Source organism: Protopterus annectens, chromosome 3.part1 (genome assembly GCF_019279795.1).
Source record: "Protopterus annectens isolate FY-2018-M chromosome 3.part1, PAN1.0, whole genome shotgun sequence".
NCBI classification, from domain to species: domain Eukaryota; kingdom Metazoa; phylum Chordata; order Ceratodontiformes; family Protopteridae; genus Protopterus; species Protopterus annectens.
In genome coordinates this window covers 141713846-141738210 of record NC_056732.1, presented here as the reverse complement: position 1 = coordinate 141738210, position 24365 = coordinate 141713846, and the positions used below count along the sequence as shown (strand labels likewise).

At 41.8% G+C, this 24365-nt stretch overlaps 1 protein-coding gene across 1 annotated transcript in view; it reads left to right on the top strand.

Moving 5' to 3' along the window:
* The first annotated feature begins 11334 nt into the window (after positions 1 to 11334).
* The window catches only part of ODAD2 (outer dynein arm docking complex subunit 2), a 1637397-nt gene continuing 1624366 nt past the window's right edge, over positions 11335 to 24365 (top strand). Inside the window, exon 1 of the mRNA XM_044066670.1 lies at positions 11335 to 11587. Coding sequence (XP_043922605.1) covers positions 11364 to 11587 — 224 coding nt within the window. The 5' untranslated portion in view covers positions 11335 to 11363. The remainder of the gene's footprint in view (positions 11588 to 24365) is intronic.

The window sequence follows — 24365 nt, the reverse complement described above, 5'->3', positions numbered from 1 at the left end:
AGTAACTTGAGAGTGTACTGTAAATCACAGCATTGAGTTTCTGGGAAAATACTTTAGGATGTAGAGTGGCTTATAGAAATCCCATGGCCTTCTCAGTGTCATGAACTTGCACAGATGTGTGTGGACCTCTTCATAGTCTATTGTGTGTCTGCACAGGCCACATAGCTCTCTGTAGGCTATCTATACTTTGCACTATGTTGAAGTAGTGATTCTTAGGCAGTTAAGTGAAATTGCTCTATTAGCATAATTGGTGTGCGTGCCCTGTAGTAGTGGACAATAGACGGCCCTCACCATTGTGAAAATTTGATAGCATGAACACCACCTCACGTACAGCAAGTGTTTTTCAGAAGAAATGCTTCAAAGTGGTTTACAGAGTGCAAAAGTGTTTTGCATCTGCTGTGGTGAGGGTACACAAGCCAGTGGCAGGCAGGTACAGTGACTGGCTTTATTTAACATTTTTGTTTGGGGGGTACTTGCTGTACAGCAACCTGCCAACTGACAGACCTCTCAACTGTTCCTGATCTTCAGGGACTTCCCTGATTTGGACTCTGATTGTAGGTCTGTCCCTCTTAATCCCTCTTAAAACTGGTGACTGCTAAAGAGAAGGTGGTTATTTGCCCTTAAGAAATAATGATAGTAATACAGTTACAGACATTTTGCATCAGAAAATCTATATTAATCCACATTCTCTTAATCTGCAAATGTTTCAAGCCAATAGTACAAATATTTAAAAAATGTCCCTGATTCTCCCTGATTATTTGAGGATTTGTCCTTCATTCTGTTGAGATTTGTCTCTGATTGGTTGAGAGCTATATGGTGATGGGTTGAAATGAGGGATGTGAGCAGAAAAGGCATAGATCCAGATATTTGGCCCACCAAATGTACAGCTGAAGGACCCTTAAAAGGTGGACTTTAGACAGAGGCAGATGTTTTGGACTCTATACACTCAGCAACAGTGATTCATATATGATGCACAGTGGATGAGGGAGGCAGTTCTGTCAGTTTATAACAGGATGTGTTTGAATATGTGGAGCATGTATTGGCATGGCATTTTTTGAACACAAGTCATTGTAGGCAGCTGACAGGTCTGATGTGACAACACAGGCTGTATCAATGAATTGCTCTGAGGGCATGGCCCATAATAATAAGATTGTCAGGTGTACCGCTTGTTGCAGCCACTGCTGCCACATGGGTGTGGAAGTTTTACAGCTGATGCTGCACACATTTATGTTCACTCTGTCACTCATTTCCTGACCATAAATACATCAGGAGCATACAGGGGCAAATGTCTTGTGTTACTGCAGATATGAATGACAGAGTCTCGACACTGACAAGACCACTGCATGGTCACCGATATGATTCTGCATGCCTTTATGAAGATTCAGGCCATTGCAAAGGAGAGAATGGCCACAGATCAATTCCTGCCATCACAGACCACCATCACCAACATGAAGGAGTTCCTGATGTTCTTGTCCAGAGACAGTGGAAGGACTTTGATACCCAGTGGAGGCCAGAATGTGGCTGCAGAACTGATCACATTGTCATATCTCTCGTTTGGGAATGCATCAGTCTGGTATTTTTATGTTATCAACATGGTGTTCCGGAGTGCCAGTGCCATGAAATTCCATATGTTAAACACCACATCTCCCCTACTAAAGGCATGTCTGATATGTGGGTACAATGTCATAAACCTCAAGCTATGTTTGTCTACATTCTGTGCATATGCTGTTTCCTGTAATATTGTGGATTGTTGAATTGTCACATATTTCTGGCTGCTTTCACATGTGCTACAGTAATGGGGTCTTCTGCCATGGAACAAATCATCCCTTATATCTGTGTAGGATCAGAAGGCTGGGCATCGAGCTGGCACCACGGCACCAGTAAACATTCTACTGCCAATCATTAGTGGACCAGAGATCCGCTGTGGCGACCCCTAACCAGGAAAAGCCGAAAGAAGATCTGTGTAGGATCAGAGTTTGACATGGATGGCAGTTACCTTTTTGACACAGTCTGAGGGCTGAGTGAAACTGTTGGCAACAGTAACCGTGGAGGGAACACCATCAACCATGCCCAGTGACTCAGTTCTGTTGCCTGTGGAAACTTCACACAACTCTCCAGTATGCATAGAAAAACAGTTCATGCCTATCAGTCCCGAACAGGGAATACATGTTTCCCCTGCTCTCGCGCTAGCAGTGGGACTACCACAAGTTATGGAAATGGTAGTAGGGATTAGCAGGCCTTTGATCATCAGTGCAGCTACTGTTCATTGCTAGAAACTAGTGTCACATTGGGCATTTCACAATGGATGTACATGTTGATGACCCAGGCATATGAGAATGCATTCCCTGCCATGGCAGAGATAATTGGTGTACTGCTTGGCCTTTGACTACATGCATAAGGCTGTGCATCTCATGGATCATAAAGTTGGAGTATTTGAGAAACTTAACTGCCCCCATGCAGCAGTCTGCCTCTGTGGCCAGGTCCATCAGCATTCTTATGGCTACTGCTCATCTACTGCCACTGCTGGCACACCCAATCCCTTGGGAGCAGGTACTTCAAGGTCACATACTGCTGTTGGCTCCACACTTACCTAGAAGTGGTGATTCAGCTGTAGTATGACATAGTCACGTGCTTAAACATAACCTATGTGGCGGGTCCATTTATGAAGTTGATGGTTATAATTGGTTAGAATGTTCTCTGTCATGTGCACTGGCTAGAAGAACAGCCTTTATTGAGCTAATGCATGTGCTACTCATTGCATTTTATTGCAGTCTCTCTCTCTTTTTCTGTTCACAAGAAATGATGTGAATTATGTCAAGTTTCTCCTTTATGTAGGTTTTGTTTTCCTAGTAACAGTTATACCTCCTTAAAGGATTTCAGAATCGCAGGCCTATATACATTCTCAGCCATATCTTGTGTTCTATAAGGGCTGAGTTTATCTGAGGAATAATATTTCATTGTCTAAAGGGCAACTTGAAAAATGTTTGATATCAATCTGTTCAAATTTGGGGGTGACTGCCCCCACCCAGTACTGTTTAAATATACCTACTCTGTGATCACTAAACTGTGAGGGGGTGGGGGACAAAATTTTCCTTACTCTGCTGTTCACCGCTCTCCAAGAAAACACACTCAGCACCACAAAATAGCAATGTGAATAAGCAGAACACACTCATTCACTTACTCTGCTACAGTACAATGAGCTGTATGTCATCTGCCAACTGCAGCATTCAGTCAAATAAAATTTGTTGGAATGCTGCAAATGTCATTTTAGTGACAGTATTCTTAAACTAAACAATGGCACCCTATCATCTTTGAGGAAAAATGAATGGTCACCAGGGCACTTGTTAGTGATTTTCTTAGGAGGTCTAATTTATCCTCTAAAGAAGCAGAAAAAATGGCAATAAAAGTCAATTTTTTATAGAATTATATATATATATATATATATATATATATATATATATATATATATATATATATATATATATATATATATTTTAAAGAAGAAAAAAAATGGCAGGTGGGTTACTTTCCATTTACAGCTAGTTTGCCCACTAACAGCCATTGCTTGAGGTTGCAAAGCATGTCGCTGAATGCATGGCTACTGAAATGACCTGTCCAAAAAACAGATGTCCACTTGTGGCTTAATCCAATAAAAGCAAACCAGTCCTGCAGAAATGATCCTTGTGATGTAAATTTAACAGCACATATTAATCTTTGTACATATCATTTTTCATATGTATGGTATATCATCATCATCATCAACCCACTTCTTCCCATTTTCTGCATGTGGTTGGGGTGTCATGTTAATGTCACCATCTCTTTCACTTCAATGCCACACTCCTGCCTTCTTTGACACTCATGCCTGACTGTCACAGTTCTTCTCTCATGTAATCCATCCACCTATTTGCTGTAGGCCCTCATTTCCTCTTAACTTTCTGCCGTAAATCTTTTTCACCAGATTGTCTTTTGCTTTTCTGCACATGTGCCCAAACCACTGTAATCTGTTCTCTTTGATCTTTTCTGCGACTGGAGCTACTTTGGCTTCTGCTCTTATGTCCTCACTTCTTTGTCTGTCCCACAGTGTTCATCCTACTACCCTTCTCAGGCACTTACTTTCCATCACCTCTAGCTTTCTTATCTGCTCAGCCTTCACCTCCCAGGTTTCAGTACCATACAGTAGTACTGGTCGCACCACTGTTTCGTACACCTTACTTTTCAGGTTCTTTGGCGTTCTTCTGTAATACACTACACCTGACATTCTATGCTAGCTGGCTGCAGCCCCTCTGATTCTAGTTCTGACGTCTCCATTCAGACTTCCCTTCTGGGATATGTCTTTCTCTCCACACTGCTATGAGTACCCTCAGGAGCCATTTCTCCCCTATCTCACCTAGCATCTCTATCATATCTGCTGGGACCTCATATGAGCTTATTGCTTTCTCTGACTTTATTTTCATTGGTGCTCTTCTTCCAGGGTGGCCTCCTCTTCTTCTCTCATCATAGATTGTGTCTGAGGTCTGGGGCAGTACAGCTTCTGTGAGATTTTCTTCATTCAGAAGCTGCTGGAAATACTCATTCCATCTGCCTTTGATGTCCTGTGAACTGGTGTGCAGGTTGCTGCTGACATCCCTTATGAAGGGTGTCTGACTATCTTCTTTATCTTTCTGTCTGTCTTGCAACCTGATATCATTTTTTTGTGCCACCTACTGAGTCACTTTCCAGAAGCTTTTAAGAGTGCCTGTGATGCCTTTTTCTTTACTGTTGCAACTCCTTTCTTAGCTTCTTTATTAGCCAACCAGTATTCCTTTCTGGCCTGGTCCATCTTTTCTATCTCCCATTTTCCAGCATCCCTTCTTTTTTTTATGGCTTCCTGGTCTACTGCATTCCACCACCAGCATTCCTTGTGTACCTTACTTCATACCTGGCTCTGCCACATATCTGTTCTGTAGTCCCCACACATGCTGTTTTGAAGTACTGTCATTCTTCTTCAACTCCACCTATTTCCTCCACTTTTTGGGGTGATAGAGTCCTGAGTAATTCCTTGAACAGTTGTACTTTCTCTCCAGTCAACTTCCAGGTTTTCAACCTGGTCTCTGTTCACCTTAGATCCTTCTCTGACCATTGCCTGCAGCTGATTGTGGCAACCAGTGGTTTATGCTGTGGGCTGACTGTTTCACTGGGGATGACTTTGCAATCACTGATTCTACGTCATTGCCTTTTCTTACTAGGAGGAAGTTTACCTGATTGCATGTTGGCTAGTATATGATCTTGTGACTGTTTGTTTTCTGAAGCATGTGTTGGCTACTCTCAAGCAATTTGCCAGACAGAAGTCTAGAATGGCCTCTCTTTCTTTATTCCCATTGCCCCACCCATGTGGACCCAGGCAGTCCTCATATCCTGTTCTGTCTGTCCCAGTATGTGCATTGAAATCTTCCATTATCAACACCAATTCATGTTGTCCTGCATTATCTGGTAGATCCTGCCACTGCTCTATGAATGCACTCTTTTCTTTACTGTGGCAACCCTGCTGTGGGGCATAGGCTGAGATTATGCATACTGCCCTGTCATTGCACTGGAGTCTAATTGCTATGAGTCTGTCACTAATTCTGATGATATCCGTCACTCCCTTCTGAAGCCTCTCTCTCACCACTATTCCCACACCATTTCTAGCTTGTCCTTCTCCTGAGTAGTAGACTCTGGATTCCAAGCAAAGAGTCTTTGCTGCACTGCCCTTCCACCATGTCTCTTGGATACATAGCATGTCTGGCCTTCTCCATACCATCACGTCATCCACTTCCAAGCTGCATCCTGTCTGTGAACCTACATAAAGTGTAGCAATTCTTAGGTAATGTTTGGAAGGTTGATTTGTTTTACATCCAGCTTTCACTCAACAGAGCTCATAGTTCATAGTTTCATAGGTTAATACTAGGCTAACTGCCCTTGTGAGCAATTTTAAGCTTAGCCAGTTACCCAATGTGAAAATCAAATCCTGCTCCTTGTGTCTGCATGGCAAACACCTTAACTATTATGCCAACCTCCCAAACCAACAGAACCATCACAATCAATAGGAGCTATCCTAGGTAACCCAGGCTGGGCAACTGGACACAGGCCAGCCAGTAGCTTATTGACCCAGGGCTGCTGGGCTTTATGGCTGATACACACTGGCTATAGGGGCAGATACACCCCTCCCACCATTAGCATGGGTCTCTGGTATAGGTCGGAGTAGGCCAAGTCCTCATCCTACTTATCACTGTCAAATACCCATGCCCATGTTGTGACATTAGTCAACATGACCAAATCACCTAGCGCTATATTTTACACCATCGAGTGGCTAGCCCTGCCACTGTGCACATTCTGTGATCCATGTTTTATCCTGAGGATACTCTGTGCCACAGTAGATGCCCAAAGTGGTTGGTCTTTACAACTGTTCTTCCTATAAGGCACCATGTAGAGTCTGTGCTGCTGCTGCTCACAGCGTCATGCATTTGTGAGTTTGAGATGGAAACACTCAACATGTTTTTTTTTTTTTGACAGCGACACAGGGAGAACATGCAAACTGGTATTGGCCAAAGGTCAGGATAGAAACTTGTACCTTGTGCATGGGAAGCGAAGACCTTAACCATATGCTAACTGGTCCAAGGAGATCATTGCTGTACTGTATTATGCATTCATCACATCTGTCATTTAGTACAATGTCCCCTTTGGTATATACCTAACCGGGCACATCTAATAATTGCAAAGTCCTCAGAGGTTCTTCACTAAAAGAATACACGGTGTAAGTAACAATGTCCTATGCAGACTGCCTGAAAGCTCTAACCCTGTATTCTTTCTCCTGTAGACTTTTGAGGGGAGGTCAGTGCCTAGCATTCAAGGCAGTGTTGTTCCCACCCTGGGTCTCCTGCATATCCACAAATCAAAAAGCAGAATTACCCATTCTAAAGACTTAAATCTTGCCTGTGGTATAAATAAGGACCTGCTGGAGAGGGACATGTGTGCAGCTCAGAGACTACCCATTCTCTGAAACAGGCTACCATGTGAAGCAGAGTTCCTCCCTAACCTAATTCTAGTGTAACTTGGGCAATTGGAAGGGGAACAGGAAATTCATGCCTGGTTTGGCACTTGTGTCTCTAACTGACACAAGCATTTTGTAAATGCTTTATCTCCCAGGCCCCTGCTCCTAACGGTTTCCTGTCTCAAGCTCCAACTTACACTTATCAAGGGTATTAATTAGAAGTTGTCAGATGGAATGCATGGCTAGGCATAAAAAAGCCACAGTGGTCATTAGCTTAATAGACACCTATGAGCCTAAAGTATGCACACCTTTCATGTTCTCTTTGAAAGTGGTAAACTATATTGTATGCTATGATTCTGACACGTATTAGCTGATGAACTGAGTTAGTCATTAGAAGTTTTGCCATTTGTAGACCTAAGTACAAGTTGGATGTGTGCCTGACTTTCATGTATGACAAGTTAACCAGAACAATTTTATCCGTAGGCTATGTGATTCTCTTCCAGTCCTTACCCCAGTACTAGACTCTTCCATTGTCCATGCCACCCAATTAAGAGAGTGATGAGAAAAGAGTTCTTGAATCTCATACATGAAAGAACATTTCAGGAAGACCCACCAGATCAGAAGGGATCCTTTTGTTTTTACTTCATGTTCTTTTTAGTTCCCAAAACACACACACACACACACACACACACACACACACACACACACACACACACACACACACACACACAAGCCTGTACTTTTATCTGAGTTCCCTAAACAAATTCATCCCCAAAGCATCCCTTTGTATGTTGATGCCTTTTCTGGATGTCCAAGAGCACTTGTCTTCACATAAGACTGACAGGGACTGTAGGATATTTCTATACTTCTGAGTGGAAGACCATGATTATCCACTATGGACACTTCAATTTAGTCTTTTCTCAACTCCAGGATGTGCATCAAATGCATGTCTACAGTTGTAGCCATCCAGAGGTTGCAAAGGGTGAATATTTTTCCTTAACTGGGTAACTGGCCCATTCCCACTCCAGCACAGTATGGTCTAAATTATGTGAAGGAGTCTCTTTTTAGTATCTTCCAATCTTTGAGAATCAGAATGAACACTGCAAAAGTCCACTATGAAGCTGGCTCAGTTACTTATATTCATTAGTTGCATGCTTGACATCCTAACCTGTAGGGCATGGCTTTTCTTGGAGAGGATCCTGTATTTATAGATTGTAGTGCATCAGATCAATCAGGCTCACTCAGTTCCTATCTCATACTGCTAGAAAGCTTTGGCACTAATGGCAGCAACTACTTACATGGCTCTGAGTGCTAGACTTCTACATGAAAGTCCTTCAGTGGACCTTTTAAAAATTCATTGTTTTTTGTTGTCCGATCCTATGATACAGTATGTAAAAGTTTCCAGGACTTGCAGTGTTGGTGGTACAGCAAATCTGGCTCTGACCGAGTGACTCATATTCCCCACCTTTGCCTTGGCAGTCATCATGAGTACATCTGCCCTATAGTTGGGGGGGGCATGTTCAAGGGCAGATGGCCCAAGATGTACTGTCACGCACAGTGGTCAATCTGTAGATCCTGAAATAAGGACAGTTCTCATTTTATAAATCTTTATCATCCACACAGACATGGTGATGGTCTGATACATAAAAAAAGCAGAGAGGAACTCAATCATAGTCAGTTTTTTGAAAAGTGATGAGGTTATAGGAATGGGTTGCATCCATAAAATTCCGTCTGTTAACCAACCACATCCTGGAGGAAGCCATTTCACTATTAGACAGGCTCAATCCTTGTTTAATGATGTCACATAAATGGTTGTTCAGTCCATCAGTGGCACAGAAGACTTTCCATTGGAGGGCCAAGCCTTGTTGTGACCTGTTTGCATCCCTAAAGAATGCTATATGCAGTAGCTTATTTTCCTTATACCTACCTCTTGGGGGATGTCCCAGGAATGCTGTCTTGCATAACGGACTTCCCAGGAATCTATTACATTTTTCCCCTTATTCTGAAATTTATTCAGTTTTCCTGGGTCATTCCTTGTAGCACTGTATTGGCTTAACAGGTTTCTTTCCCTTATATTTTGGCCTTCTCTTTGAAGTCTGTACATCTGAAGCCCTTCAGAACCCTTGTGACCCACCCATTCAGCAAGCCTCACCCAAACCTTCAGCTTCTTTTTTCTTTTGTGGGTTACTCATGTTCCAGCAGTGGCCTGTGACGCTTCATGCCCTGACCAGCATAGTCCAAATTCCCATTTCTGCCCCAGAGATGTAATACTAGAAACATATACAAAAGAAAACTGGCATGTTTCTCTCAAAAGGCTACTTCCAAAGATCTGGATCCTTTGTAGTACCTGTCACAGATTGCCAAGTCAATCTAGCAGTGATTTTAGATTCTCGTCAAGGTTCTGACTTATTGTCACTGATGTCTCTGAAAGCTTCCAAGGCATTTCTCAGTCTCTTTATTCTTATCTGTCCTCCTTGTGATTTTATATTTATTTTAAAGAAGGTAACTACTCACCCTTTGAACCAGCTGCTGTTGCAGAATTTAAAGATGTTATATTAAGAAACACTTTTTCTGGTGGCCATTATATCTGCCAGAAAGGTTTCTGAATTGTATTTTTTGTGTGTCAACCCTCTATGCTTGGTTTTCCAAAAGAATAATGCTTCTTTGAGAACAAATCAATCGTTTAAGCCCAAGGTGGCCACCAAAAGAAATCTTGGTTAATTAATCTAATAGTCTTTCTTTCTTAATTAGTATAACGGTGACTAATACTTGTTACATTGAATGGATGTGCACAGGCAGGTCAGATTCAACCCTGAGATAAAAAATCCTCTCATTTTTCTGAAAATGTGGCATCCAGCTCCAGAGTTTCTAAAATTACCATATCCACGTCATTGTGTGATTGTAATAAATTCTGTTTTGAAAAAGTCAGTAAATCTTTGCCTTCTGTGCCTAGAGCTCACTGAGCTAAAGCAATGACTACATCTCTAAAGAAAAAAAAGTACAGTTTTCGTGTGTGCTCATTCTACTGATGTAGTGATTAGGCCAATGGTTTTGATCTATAACATTGCATTTGCATGCTTGTTTGAACTTATTTGAGACAGATTCCAGTTTTTTGGTAGTCCATTTTACATCCTATTGTATACATGTCAGGATTTTCACACTGCAAGTGACACTAGCAGGTATATATTTTATTGTTGTAGCAGTTACCATTTTCTGTCTCACACTTCTCTTTAAGCATATTGTTTTAATATTCACCTTCTTTGTCACTTGTATTTTTATTGCTGTTTATACAGGGATAAACATATGAGAAAAGAAAGGAGTTTATTGACTCCAAGAAAAGCAAAGTTGTCTGAATTTTTAAGGACTTCCCTTTATTCTTTCATGCACAGACTTCCTTATGACCTGCTTCTTTTTTGTTGTTGTACACAAGGCTCTTATTTAATTTTTCTATCGCCTTTTTTTTCCATTTACAGATATTCTGGGTATTCTTCATTTCTTGTTCCTGGAGTTCTTTGTATGCTTATAGACCCTGTCACTCCGCATTGACTTCCTTGTGTTCCATAGACTTTGTTATGTCTTTCGGCTTATCCCGGTTAGGGGTCGCCACAGCGGAACTCCGGTCCGCTAATGTTTGGTAGTGGATTTTTACGTGCTGAGTCAGCCCATAGACTGTTTTAGTTAAATCATCACATGTAATGACTTTTATTATTACATGCTGCATGACAGTAATAGGCTTCAACTGTATCAAGTGCATACTGAATAGAATTAGTGTTTGTTTACAACTATTGGATGAAAATTGTATATCTGTAATTCCTCCAGCTAAGATTTTATTAGTAGTGGTCATGTTTTGGTTAGGGCTTAGGACCTGTAAAGATTCATCTGGTGACTGCATTTCTGTCTACCTACATTTTGTTATTTTGATTTTCATAACTTGCTTATTGTATGTTGTGTCTTGCACTGGGGATAAACACAGACTTTGGTAAACACAACTTTGTCTGAACTTCAAGAAAGTGATAAATAGTTGAGCTACAAAATTTTGATAACATAGGGCCTTAAGTTATACAATTAAGTTTAGAAAGGAATTAACAGTTTCTTGATGAAAGTGGGTAACACTTCTTTTAACATTTCTTTGATAATTGACTAAGAAGCAGTCAATAAATTTACTAAGCTTTTTTAGCTTTGCATACTCTTGTTTTTTCATTATATGTGTTACTTGGTCATTATTGATGCATATTTTTTCTGAAATAAATGTAGAGCAATAAAAAGTGAAAATAAGTGCAAAAGGCATCCTGAAACTGGTAAAGGCATACACTGACCTGTTTACTTCTTTACAGGTTAAGGACATATTGTCACAATGGGGATAGCCTTAGCGAGAGCAGCACAATGGACATCTGTGAGCTCTGGGACTGGCAACTTAGAAATTACACCTTTGAATGAGTCCTTGCTAAACACTATCATTAAGTATGTGGAAAATTTCAATTCCAGATATCCCCATGAGGCAAAACTTGTGTTTCTGGAACCTCTTGAGTGGATAACAAAAGTAGAACCATCTGCTTTTGGAGCAAGCTGGGATATCAGGCAAGTACCATCTGGAAACTTATTTGTGAGTCTAAGGCAAACATTTTATTTGAAATATTTCCTTTCCTGATTACAAGGTTGCTACTAAATATATGTGTAATTTTTAACTGATTTATTTACATATTGTAGCCGTCCGTTACTTAAAACGTGTATTAGTCAATATTGGGTAATATCCTTGAGATGTGTTGCTTCAATTCCCTTTATGATTTTGTAGTTTTAGTACAAATTAGTAACAGGCAGGTGAAAAGAGTAGAGTTGCATGTTATTCCCCACTTTCAGCAGGTTTATAACACAAGACAAATGTCTTATCACTTTTATTCTCTCTCTCTCTACTTTCCCTTCTTTTGTTCCTACTCTGGGCCACATCAACTCGGAATTAATGCTTTTAAGGGAATGTTACCAGCTTCACTGATACATCTATGATGAGCTTCTCTGGTTCACTATATAACTGTCAAAACAAAAGGGGTAAAAACAGCATTCTTATCCCGTAGTTTTTTAAATGCTTAGAATATGATTAGTATGTTGAATGCTAGTTTTGGACCCAGGTAGAGACAGGCTAAAGTAATAGGCTATGTGTTTGTTAAACCCATCACTTGATTGGCAATGTACTTCAGTACCCAGAAGCAATGCTGTTGTAAGAGTAAAGGTACATTTTGAAAATTAAGTCCTCAATTTTTAATCATTAGGCAGATTTATTTAGTTGTATTAACTGAGTAGTTTGAATTGTACTTAAAGGAATGAGCTAGCATCAGACACCAAATCAGGACTGTAATGCTGTCAGTCAGCATGCAAGTGCTATTTCCGAGTCTGACAACACAGTAGCATGTGATGTACAGTAGGTTTGTTGCATATTATTGTGCCAAACTACCATCAGTGATTAAGTTAAAGAAGCCATTTATTGACTCTTGAAAGACTAATTGCAGTGTCTTTGGCGCAGTGTATAGTACTTTTGATGTTTATGCCAGCTGCCTGGATTCATGTTTGTAGGTACTGCAGTATAGCACAAGTAGGCTGCTGCATTTCTAAGCTCAGATCCTTTGAATGAGATTGTATGTTCTGAAGTTCTTTCTCCCTGAGTTAACAGTAACTTAACTAGCTCTTTAATATGTACCATAGGTATGTTGAATAAGATTAGGGCAGTGACTAAAATCCAGACTTGTGTGTGTCATCAGAACTACCTATATAGTACACAAATACTTAATCAGAAACGTCTATCAGTATTCATATGTATTCAAGAGTATTAACTCAGCTGCTTTTCACCATTCCTTGCATCTTTCCCACATCTCACACGATTTTTCTTTTACTTGCTTTTACTCCATGTGTTATTTTTCAGTGTCTGCACACTTCTAATTATTTCTATTGTACAGATATACTGTACTCCAAATGCAACATTTAATTGCTTCTTACTTTGGAGAGGCTGACTGTAAAAAATAACATTTTGCGTTTCTCAGTAGTGAAACTGTACTTGTTTGGACAAGTTCTGTAACAGTTTTTTTCCCCTATGAAGACAAGTGTTGATCTTGCTCCAGCAAATATATTGATGCAGATGACACAAGGATCGTATAAAGTACCGAGAAATGTCATCCATCTTCTTTTTTTTTTCTTTTTGTTGTGACACTGCTGGTTACGTGGCTGTGATTGCTGGAAGAGGGCATATGTTAGCTGTTCACAAGTACTTTTAATCTGATTAATTTTTTCAGAAATCGGGCAGCACAGTGGTGCAGCAGTTAATGTTGTCACCTCACAGCAAGAGGTTCTCCAGTTCGAGTCTCAGCTGGTGTGCCTGCTGTGCAGAGTCTGCATGTCCTCCCTTTGTTCTCGTAGTTTTCTGCTGGGTGCGCTAGTTTCTTCCTACATTCTGAAGACATGCTACAGGTGGATTATACACCATAAATTGGCCCCAGGTGAGTGTGAGTGTGTTAGAGTGTACGCGCCTTCCGAGGAAGGTTGGGTGCCGGGTTGGCAACTTGACACCGTAAAACTCTATTGCCACTCGTTCTGCAGACCAATAATCTGCTGTGGCAACCCCTAATGGGAGCAGCCGAAAGGAGAAGAATTTTTTCAGACATCATTACTTTCAACACTTCATATTTTGAGTTTATATCTTTCTCTGTAAAATCAATTACTAGGTGTGCCTGTGGCGGGCTTGCAACCTGAAAGATTTTCACACACACACTACTTGGTTTAGGACTTGAGCAAGACACAGAGTAATGAGCTGTATTTTTAAAATTCAGCAAAGCAACAAACTTTGAAAGATTAAACTGTAGCCACCTACTTGGCGAGAAAAGCTCCAGAAGTTATAAGGTAGCAATGTAAATACAGTAACATCGAAACACTAGAAGATTGAGAAGTAAAAAAGAAAAACAAAACTACCAAAACCAAAAACAAGTTGGAAAAAGAATAACCATCAGGGAAATAAAAGAAATGCAAATCATCATCTGCTCTTCAGTGGAAGTAGATACCACTTCCAGTTCAGAAACTAGTAAACTAAACCTTTAGGGAACTGTATAAAAGAAGTGTACCTTCCTCCTATGTCCACAGTGCCATAAATATCCTCACATCAGAATTAAGATACTTTTTGACTTACTGGGAAAAGTCCTTGAAAAAAGAAGGCAGTAGAGTGATTACAGCATCACCTCATAGGGTCAGGTTTAAACCAGTATTAGGCATAGTGTATGCCAACATTGCCATGCAAAACAGTTCAGAATATTATTTATTTGTCTTTATTTACCGGATAAGTCTGACTGGGTAATATCCATTTTAAGCGGAGCCCAGGGAGGAAAGCTCCATTTGCTTACATTGCGTTATACTAGGTTCTAGTCAAACACAGAGTAGTTACATTACTATTTGCATTTATACACAAACAGTAGTTACACTTATACATTCTAAGATTTCACAGAGGTGAAAGTTATTAAAGACAAAGCCCACATGCGACTTAGTGGATTGTACAGACAGCAGTTAGTATAAAAATTGTTTTTTTTTTTTTTTTTTCATTTCATTGAGAGGTTGAGAGTATCCTGTTTAAGGAGAGTATTTGGAGTGAACACAAAGTCTCAGTCTTGTGATGAGCTTGAGCAGGACCAGGATTGATTAAGATGTAGTTTAAGCAGTGCTTTAAAACTATCGAGTTTGTTGGAGAGTTTTATTTGTGTGGGGATACTATTCCAGAGTTTGGCAACGTATTGGGATTAGAGCTAGTATCCTGCAACATTAGTTGACTTCTTTGTAAGTAATAAGAAGTTGTTACTAGACAGGAGGTCCTTACTGGACAGTAGGTAGTAATAAGTTTTGTAGTGCAGGCATTTATCTGGATGATGAATGAGTTTGTGTGCTGTAGTTAGTTGTGAATATGTTATGTAGTTGTGTAGTTCAAGCCAGTTTACTTGCTTTAAGTTCTGACAATGGTTGGTCCCATGAGGAAGATTGGTGGCAAGTTTAGCTATTATTGTAGAAGGAGGCAAGTTTTTTTCTTTGAGTATTGTTTAAGTTTGTTAAGATAGGAATGGCGTATAAGAGAGTTGGCAGTAATAAGGTGGTGACTAGAGTTTTTCTTGCAGTATCTTTAAGGAATCCATTGTTCCTATAAAAGCGGCCTAGTTTCTGGCATGTAGATTTAATGGTGTGCAGTATATGCAGGTCATATTTGAGATTGTTATCTATTATAATGCCTACAGGTTTACTGTGAGTTACAGTTTCATTGACAGTATTACTTGCTGAATTTATGGTAAAACATTGCCTTTGCTTTTGGCACCTTTTTGAGGTAAAAAGCATTAACTTGGTTATCTTGGGGTTGAGTATGAGGTTTGATTCTTTGTGCCAAGTTTCTACAGAGGAGAAAGATTTTTGAAGCTTATATATTGTTGAGGCCGCACATATTAACGTTGAGTCATCTACATATTGAACTAAGATGGCATGGTGAGTGGAGGTCATTAATATATTAAGTAGGAGAGGACCCAGGATAGAGCCCTGAGGGATACCGGTTATAACTGATTGAAAGGATGAGTAGGATTTTTGCCATTTAATGGCTTGTCGCCTTTCATATAGGTAACTAAGAAACCATAACAAGGAGTATTTAGTATTAATACTAAAGACTAAACACTGTACTGCCATTCACTGAAAAGAGTTGCTCCACAACAGCTTTAGAAATTGAGTATGCTTTAGTCTTGCGCACGGAAATATTTGCGACCCCTAGCTGTTAAAGTATTTACTAGATGTTCAGTTCCATAGTTTGCATAAATTGAGAAACAGAGCACAATTTTTCCCCATCTCGATGACTACTTCATTGTTGCTGAAACTCTGGAAATGTTAAATTCAAGAATAGTCAGCCATTAAAATATTTTAATCATTGGGCATCTCGGCAAATTATTAAAAAACTCCCTTTGCCTTCTTATACAGTAACCTTGTTAGGGGTGGTCGGTGGTACACTTTGTTCAAATGCAAGTTCTTCTGCCATTAATCACTCAAAGCTCCAAATTTCTGAAGTTTCTGGCATACATGTCATCTTTCTAGTTCTCCATCTAAGGATTGACATGAGGAAATCTCAGAATGTATACAGTTATCTAAAAGGCTGTTTAGAAGCAGTGATTTTTATCTTGAATTAGGTAAAGAAATTATGTGGTGGTTCATTGTCTCAGGATGATGAAAGAAATATCAGTTGTCTCCACTCCTATCCATCAACAACTGACAGCAGATTCCTCAGAGTTTGCATGAGTAGTTGACTTCAAGGATCTCTCTGGTCAGGTGTGAAGGACTTGACAAAAAGGGTCTCTGCATTTCAGACTGAATGAGATGAAAGCAGTTACAATGCACAAGCACATCTCTAGGATATTTTTCATGGAGCACTTTCTGTCAGATACAAAGAACTTTATGATGCTGTATCAACAAGTAAGACAAGGTGGCATAAGATCCTATGAACTCTGCAGGCTGCATATATGGCATTAGACAATTCAGTACATCATTTTCCTTCCTGTAGTTTATTTCACAGGGCAATAAAATCTCCTGGCAGTTTACTATCAACAGACACATTTTCCAGGCAAATGAATAACAACCAGATCCTGCAGTCTTCTGATGCATGCTAAAGGTGGACTTGTCACTCATCTGAATACTTAAATTCCAGCATTATGCTGCATAATTCAGTACCACATCACATGAACAAAGAAGGTTTTCTTCTTTCTTTGTACATGAGGCATATTGTGCGCTTTTCCACCAGCCCTTCGATTCAAAACATCCTTCTTGAGCCCAAGCAGGACAAAGTAAAACTGATTTTTGTGTCTTCAGCTGGCCAAGACCACTCAACCACTTTGGCAAGTTCCTTTGAACACAAATCTGCTGATTCACCAGTAAGGAAAAGTATTTCATCCCAACCTCTAGTCTCAAAAAAATTCTCTCGAGCTGCTAGTCTACCCACAGTGCCCCTCTTCACATTATCCCAGATCTCGTTTGCCACTCTTACGACAAGACGCATCAGCTGACTCATGTCTCTAGCTAAGTAAAAATGCTGTATTTTCTATTTCTATAACTAATTTTCTTAAACTCTTTACTTTTAGCTTTAATCTTTAGTCTACCCTGTTTTATGAGTGTGTTACTTCCCTTACCGTTGGTAGTTTTCCTTTCTACCATCATTGATAGTTTTTCCCTCCCCCTTTCACTTTTTCTTTACTGTTGGTAATCTTTCTAACATTGTTGGTAGATTTTTCCCTTTAAGTGTGACCGAGTTGCTTTACTCTTTAACTCTTTTGTTCTTACCTTCTTCTCTGACTGTCGGTCCCTTTTCTGTTCAGGACTATGGCAAAAAAGCCTCAAAGCTCTACTACGGGCTTTAAACAATTTATAGAGTGCGTCAGGAAAATGCCTAACTTTGATAATCATGACAAGTGTGTTTACTGTTTGGGTGTGCCCTATTTGAGTGTAGACTCTTCCATCTGCTAGAGTTTCAGTAATAGGACTATGGCAGAGAGGAAAAACAAATTCATTCTCAGAGGGCTCCTTAAAGCCCCTTCCGCAGAAGCCTTGTCCAAGGCTGACCAGTCTCCTCTGGATCAAAATCTACCCATTTGGTGCTGACGTCTCAATCAGCACCAGTTGTTAAACACAAACATGCATCCAAAGATTCCTCCATGGAACTGAGAGCCAATGTTCCGAAGCCCTTAGAACGGTTCGATTCTTTGGCACTAAAAATCATACGAGTGACATTGACACTGAATACAACAATCATTCAACCTGCGATTACTACTACTACTGCTGTAATTAAAACTCCACCGTTCCAGTGCCAATTTCCCTAATGGTACAGCAGACTGTGCCAAGTCAGATATATTTACCCAACCCAGGACTTCTTATTAACCCTCTTTGGACCCATTCCTTGGACAGCTCCCTAGTCCTTTCTTAGAGAGACCTGACTCTCCTTCAGGGTTGTCCATTCACTACACCAGAAGTCTGTCTAAAGTTGATATCGTTAGGTTGGCAGATCAGATCCTAACAGCTAGGGGTCTTCCCCTCATCATCTCGGCCTCCTCTCCCTTCCGGTGTAGGGGGTTAGCCTTCGACCCCTTCATATTCTCTTATGACCTCTACACAGGCTTTAGAGCCCTCCTCTCCAACTTCTCAGGTTCCGATAGCTTCTGTGCCAACAACCGTTTTGTCTTCATCAAGTCTAGCTCTGGCTCCCTTGGTACATTTGGCACCATCGGGTAACCAGGACCGTGTCTTTGCCACTGAACCAGAAGGGTTTGAGTTGGCCCCAAGTTTTTTGATGGAGCCGGCCATGTCTCTTCAGGATGTGCCAGCTGGGGACCCATCCTCAGTTCTGGTCTGTCAGGCTGGGGTGTGACCCCAGTTCCGAATTTGTCTGTCATGGATCCGGGCTCCCATCCCTCCTCAGGGGGACTTGTTTTTTAGACCATACATGGAAAGAGCTTTGGCCACTGACTTTTCTCAGGTGGCTCCTGTGTTACAGGAGTCTTCTCCTGTGACCCCAGGTTTTTCGGTTCTACTGCCAAACTTGACCCCTGGATAGTGAGCCCCAAGGTCGCAAAATTTGCCTGATAAATACATATCCTCTTTCGAGTCCTCCTCAGATGTTCCCCACTGAGGAGGCTCCTCGGAAGAGACTGTGTAAGAGGAAACACCTTGATTCTCCCTAAGAATCAGTCACAGAGGGCATGGATTTCAGTGAGGGGGACGCTTCCCCACGGTCACCCCTGGAAGACTCCTCCTTTGGAGACATTCTTGAGATCCTAAAACAGAGTGGTGATTGGAAGTCAAAAGACCCTTTCTGTGAGGAGACTGTGTGCTTGCAGGCCTATGGTGCTCACCTGTCTACCTCCTGGGTGACCCCACCTGCTGATGACCTAATTAAGCCAATCACTGAGTGAGTTTGGAAGGCTCCTGACTGTAGAACCAGTCCCCCTGAGACCTGACAAGAACCTTTCAGCTCCTGAAGACCAACCACATTGTGTGAAGGGCTTAGCAGTTGATGCCATGGTGGTGGTAGTGGCTGCCACCAAGAAAGAACTAGCCGAGGAAAGTCGTACTGTACATCCCTCTAACTGATAGTCTAGGGCAATGGACAGATTCGGGAAGCAGGTCTGTGCATCATTGACCTTTTCCATCAGGTCCTTGAATTTCTTGGCACATTTTACCAGACTTCAAAGGGATCTGGTAAAGGAACTTTTAGATACTCTGGTGGGAGCACTTGCTGAGCGGGTCCAAGAAAAAGTGGCCTCCCAGTTAGCTACCCTGGAATCTATCTCAAATTCATCCATGAGGCTAATAGTGCATGCAGTTGAAGGGACAACCAGGTCAGCAGCTTCAGGTGTTGCTATTTGTTGACACATTTGGATGCACTTGTGTGAGTTTGTGGAACCATTCAAATTTTCCTTCATCAGTGCTGCCTTTGATGGATCCTCTTTATTTGGACCTAAGGTAAACGAAACTCTGTCCAGGTGTGAAAAAGATGGAAAGACTTTGTCTGCTGTGGGTGTGCATTTTTCCACTCTTCAACTATCGTTAATCCAGGAATCAAAGGAGTGATAAAATGTGGTTCAAGAAATCCCAGAAGCCTTTCCAGGACACATATAGTTCAGACTCCCCTCTGGGCAGAGGAGGTAGTTACAATGGAAGATGCTGTTCCAGAGACGGGGGTCATCTACAGAATCAGGGTTCCAGGAAGTCTTCTCTGATCAACCCTGCTAGCACTCCTGAAAGGGGGCCTGATTGCTCACCTCTGGAGGAAGTCGGGGGAAGATAGATTTTCCTTGCACCTAAACACCCGGTGATGCATAACCATTTATGACTGGGTGCTAAGGATCATTTTCGGAGGTTATCTCATCACCTTCACTCTTTATCCGAGAACCCCAGCAAAACTCCCCGATGTTCCACCCAGTCAGAGAGATCAAGCAGCACTAGAAATAGAAAAGCTGCTAGTCATCCAAGAAGTCCCACCAGACCAGTTAGGATGTGGGTTTTGCTCAGGATTATTTTTAGTGCAAAAGAAAACTGAGGACTGGAGGCCAGTTTTGGATCTCAGTGTTCTGAACAAATTCTGGATGGCCACATTTCAGTCAATTCTTCCCTTCTAAGAGGAAGATGTTTAGGTGTGCTGTATCAACTTTCAAGACTCTTATTACCACGTAAAGATGGACAAATGCTTGAGAATGTTTCTCCACTTCCTGCTAGGGCCAGTCATTTCCAATTCAGAGTACTGCCCTTTTGTCTCACCACAGCCCCCAGGGTGTTCAAATGCATGGCAGCAGTCACTGCACATTTGAGACTGCACAGATTACAAGTATTTCCTTAGTGACTGGCTCCTCACCGCTCCCACCAGGCATCTACAACTACAAGCTACAAACTTCATTTTGGAACTATCCCAACAACTGGGCATCATGGTCAGTCATGCAAAATCCCAACTTGCCCCTTCTCAGGACATGGAATTCATCGGAGCTTGCCTCAACACTGCATCCTGTATGGCATCGCTTCCCCTACACAGGTTACAGAAAATGCAGTCATAGGTGCTTCCTCTCCTTCGCACAAACAAAATACCAGCTCAGCTGGTTCTGCAGGCATTGAGCTGCATGGCAGCAGTGATCACATTAGTTCCAATGGCACGATTTCACATGAGGCTTCTTCAATGGTTACTTGTAAACTAGTGTCTATCCTGACCCACTCCATGAATCATTTAATGTTCATATCCAGCAGATGCAAAAACAACCTAACCTGATGGATGCAGTCCGAGTAGATTCTTCTAGGCCGCCCCTTTATTTCCCCACAGCCCAAGGCTATAGTGAACACAGATACTTCCCAGATGGAGTGGGGGTCATTATCTCGAGAAGACAGTTCAAGGCACTTGCTCCCCCTTCGAGGCCAGTCTGCATATCAGTGTCCTAGAGCTAAGGGCAGTGCTTTTGGTGTTGCAAGCATGTCACTCTGCCTTACCTCAGGGGACAATAGCTATTCAGTCAGACAACATGTCCATAGTCTGGTACATCAACAAGCAGGGGGGAATCTAGTCCTATCCACTATGTCAAGAAGCCCTCCAAGTGTGGAAATGGGCCATAATGTCTGACTGCTTTCTGATCGTAGCACACATCCTAGGGAATTCAAACATGGTAGTGGACAAACTGAACAGATGTATCCTCATGCCTCATGAGTGGTCTCTGAACTCCAGAGTAGTGAAGAAGATCTTTCTTCACTGGAGCCAGCCTTGTTGCAGCCTCTTTATTTCACCCCTGAACAACAAGTACAGAAGCTACTTTGCCATAATGCCCCCTCGGGGGGAGTTCCCCAGAAAGATGCTGTTTCCACGACTGGCCCCGGGTCTTCTTTATGCCTACCCCCTTCCCCCTTTTTCTCAAGAAAGCAGCTCGGTTGAGAAATAAAGTGATCCTCATTGCTCCATACTAGCCTCAACAGATATGGTTTCTCTTCTTCTGGCCTCCACTACTTCACTGCCCACGGATTCTGGACCTTCTCTCCCACTCCCAGGGACTCATTCACCCCAATCTTCAAACTCTCAAGCTGACTGCTTGGTTTCTCCAATTCTGTTAGTCACCAGGCATACTGATATTCTTTCTCCTGTATGTCACATTTTGTTGGCATCCTGTAAACCATCCACCAGGAGCATCTATCTTAGTAAATGGAAGAGATTCTCTATTTGGGCTTCTGATCATGGTCTGGATCCCTTTTCAGTGCCAGTAGAAAAAGTTCTGCATTTTCGTGCAGCTATCTTTGTTAAAGGAGCTTCTGCTTCTAAAATCAAGGTTATCCTAGCAACTATTTCAACTTTCCATAATGGTATGGGGGACCAGCCTTTGATCTCTCACAGGCTTTGTAGGGTTTTTCTTAAAGGCACCATCCATCTGAAGCCACCTTTCAAAGAGCCGCTACCGCCATCGGACTTGACTGTTGCATTACATTCACTTTCTTCATCTCTGTTTGAGCCAGCAGCTACCTGTGACTTAAAATTCCTTCCTTGGAAGACATTACTTCTCATCGCTCTCACTTAGAGAGGCGAGTTTCTGAATTACAGGCTCTGTGCTCTAAAGCACCTTACTTAATTTTCCATAAAGACAGTTTCACTCAGAACAAACCCAACCTTTCTTCCTAAAGTAATTTCAGAGACCAATATCAACCTGTCCATAGACTTGCCTGTATGTTTCCCCAATTTTTCTAATAAGGGCGAGTATTGCCTGTACCTTCTGGATGTGCATAGGCAATTATATTTCTATCTGGATAGAACTAAGCAAGTTAGATAATCAGGACAGTTATTTGTATCCTTTACAAATGCAACTTTGAGTAAACCTGTGTCTAAAGTTACTCTGTCTAGATGGTTAAGGGATTGCACATCTTTCATTTACACAAAACAAAAGCTAAGACTACCTGTGCCAGTGAAGGCACAATGTTAAGTTGTCTATCTCGCCTTCGTTTCTTGCTTGTTGGGATCGGAGCCGACCCTTGGCTCTGACTCGGCCATCTTCTATAGCCCGAGAGCTGTTTACTGGCTCGAGGCTACCCCTTATCCCATGCTGCCTAGCGCTAGCTACCCAGATTTAATTTGCCGCTTCAGCTGCGAGGTTCATTGTTACTGGCTCAGGCTCATGTAAGTTTTATTATACTACTTTTCTATCAGATTAGGGTTCTTTTTTTGATAGTTTATAGTTTTCAACATAGTCGTTAATTACTTTGTTGTAGTATTAGTGTAATTGTAGTTTTCCCTTGGAACTCATTTAAATTAGAGAGTTCGTCCCCCCCCTTTTCCTATTCCTCTTGTAGGTAGCATTTTTAGTTTAAGCCTTTCTCTTTTTACCTCATAGGTAGCCATTTAAGTTGGAGGCTTCCTAGTTAAAAAAAAAAAAAAAAAATTCTTAACTGTAGTTTATTGTGTTTTTGGTTAGGTTAGTGTCTGTAGTTTTTTGCTGTTCGGCCCTTTGCCCAAAAACTTTTCAGTGTAAGGTAGTATTTCTCTACTGGATATGCCTAAAGAATCCAAGGTGTCTGGATTCAAAAAGTGTGACTCATGCTGTCAGAAAATGTCTCTGACAGATGGGCACACTTCTTGCGTCTATTGCTTAGGCGCAGTGCACCTGCAGGACTCTTGTTCTGTATACCATGCATTCAGCCCAAGGGTTCTGCAGGAGCACAAAAATAAGCTTATCTTGATGGGTCTTCATAAGCCCCAGGGTTCACTGGCCAAGGCTCAGCCAGTGAAATCTCCTAAACCGGCCAAATCGTCGGCTCCCAGTTCGGAGCTGTCATTGGCCCAAACATTACCCACTACTTCAGTTCCAGCTGGAACCGGGGAGGCTGCCTCCCAGTCAGCTCCACCAGTATCTTTGGAGCCGTCTCAGACCCACAAGAGACTGAGGTTGCCTTCTCTAGAGTCGATACATTCGGCTCCTCGGTCTCCCCTGTTGCAGAGTGACTGCAGTAACAGATCCTCCCACTCCTCTCGGTCCTCTAGACTCTCGGATCACGACGTGGAGAGAGTGGTCAGTAGGTTGTTGAAGTCGCAGGCACTGGCCAAAATGTTATCCAGCCCTCCTCAACAGGTGTCGGCTCCGTCTGCTTCCATCGATGTTCCTCCTCCAACTCCTCTGAGCTCAGAGCTGGAGTTTGTTGGGGTTCGAATCGTGGAACCGTCGGCACCGATAAAGATTTCCCCTTCGGTTCCTTTTCAGGGCCTTACTCAAGGAACCAGAGAAGTGGGAGACTTTGGTTTAAAAAATTCAGCAGGCCTTTCCAGGATTCACGCAGCAAAGACTTTCCCCGAGGCAGAGGGGTAAGTAACAGAAGACACCATCCCAGAGGCAGAAATGGGCCACAAAACCAGGGGTCCAGATAATCTTTCTCTAGTACTTCCTATCAGCACCACTGAACGGGGGGTCTAACTGCCCTCCTCTGGAGGCAGTTGGGAGATGACTTTCTCTGCACCAATCTGCCTGAAAAATATTAACTATGGACAAATGGGTGCAGGGAATAATATTCAGATGTTACAAAATTCCACTGTCATTACCCCCAATAACCCAGAAAAAACTCCCGGACTTTCCACTCAGTCAAAGGGAAGCAGCAGTCTTAGAAATTCAAAAACTACTGGACAAAAGAGTCATCCAAAAAGTCCCACCAGACCAAATAGGATCTGGGTTTTACTCAAGGTTCTTTTTAGTGCCCATAATAACAGGGGACTGGAGACCCATTTTGGATCTCAGCCAGTTCAACAAGGCAGTTCAGAAAACTAAATTCTGGATGGTCTGAGTACAGTCGATGCTTCCATTCTTGGAAAAAGATG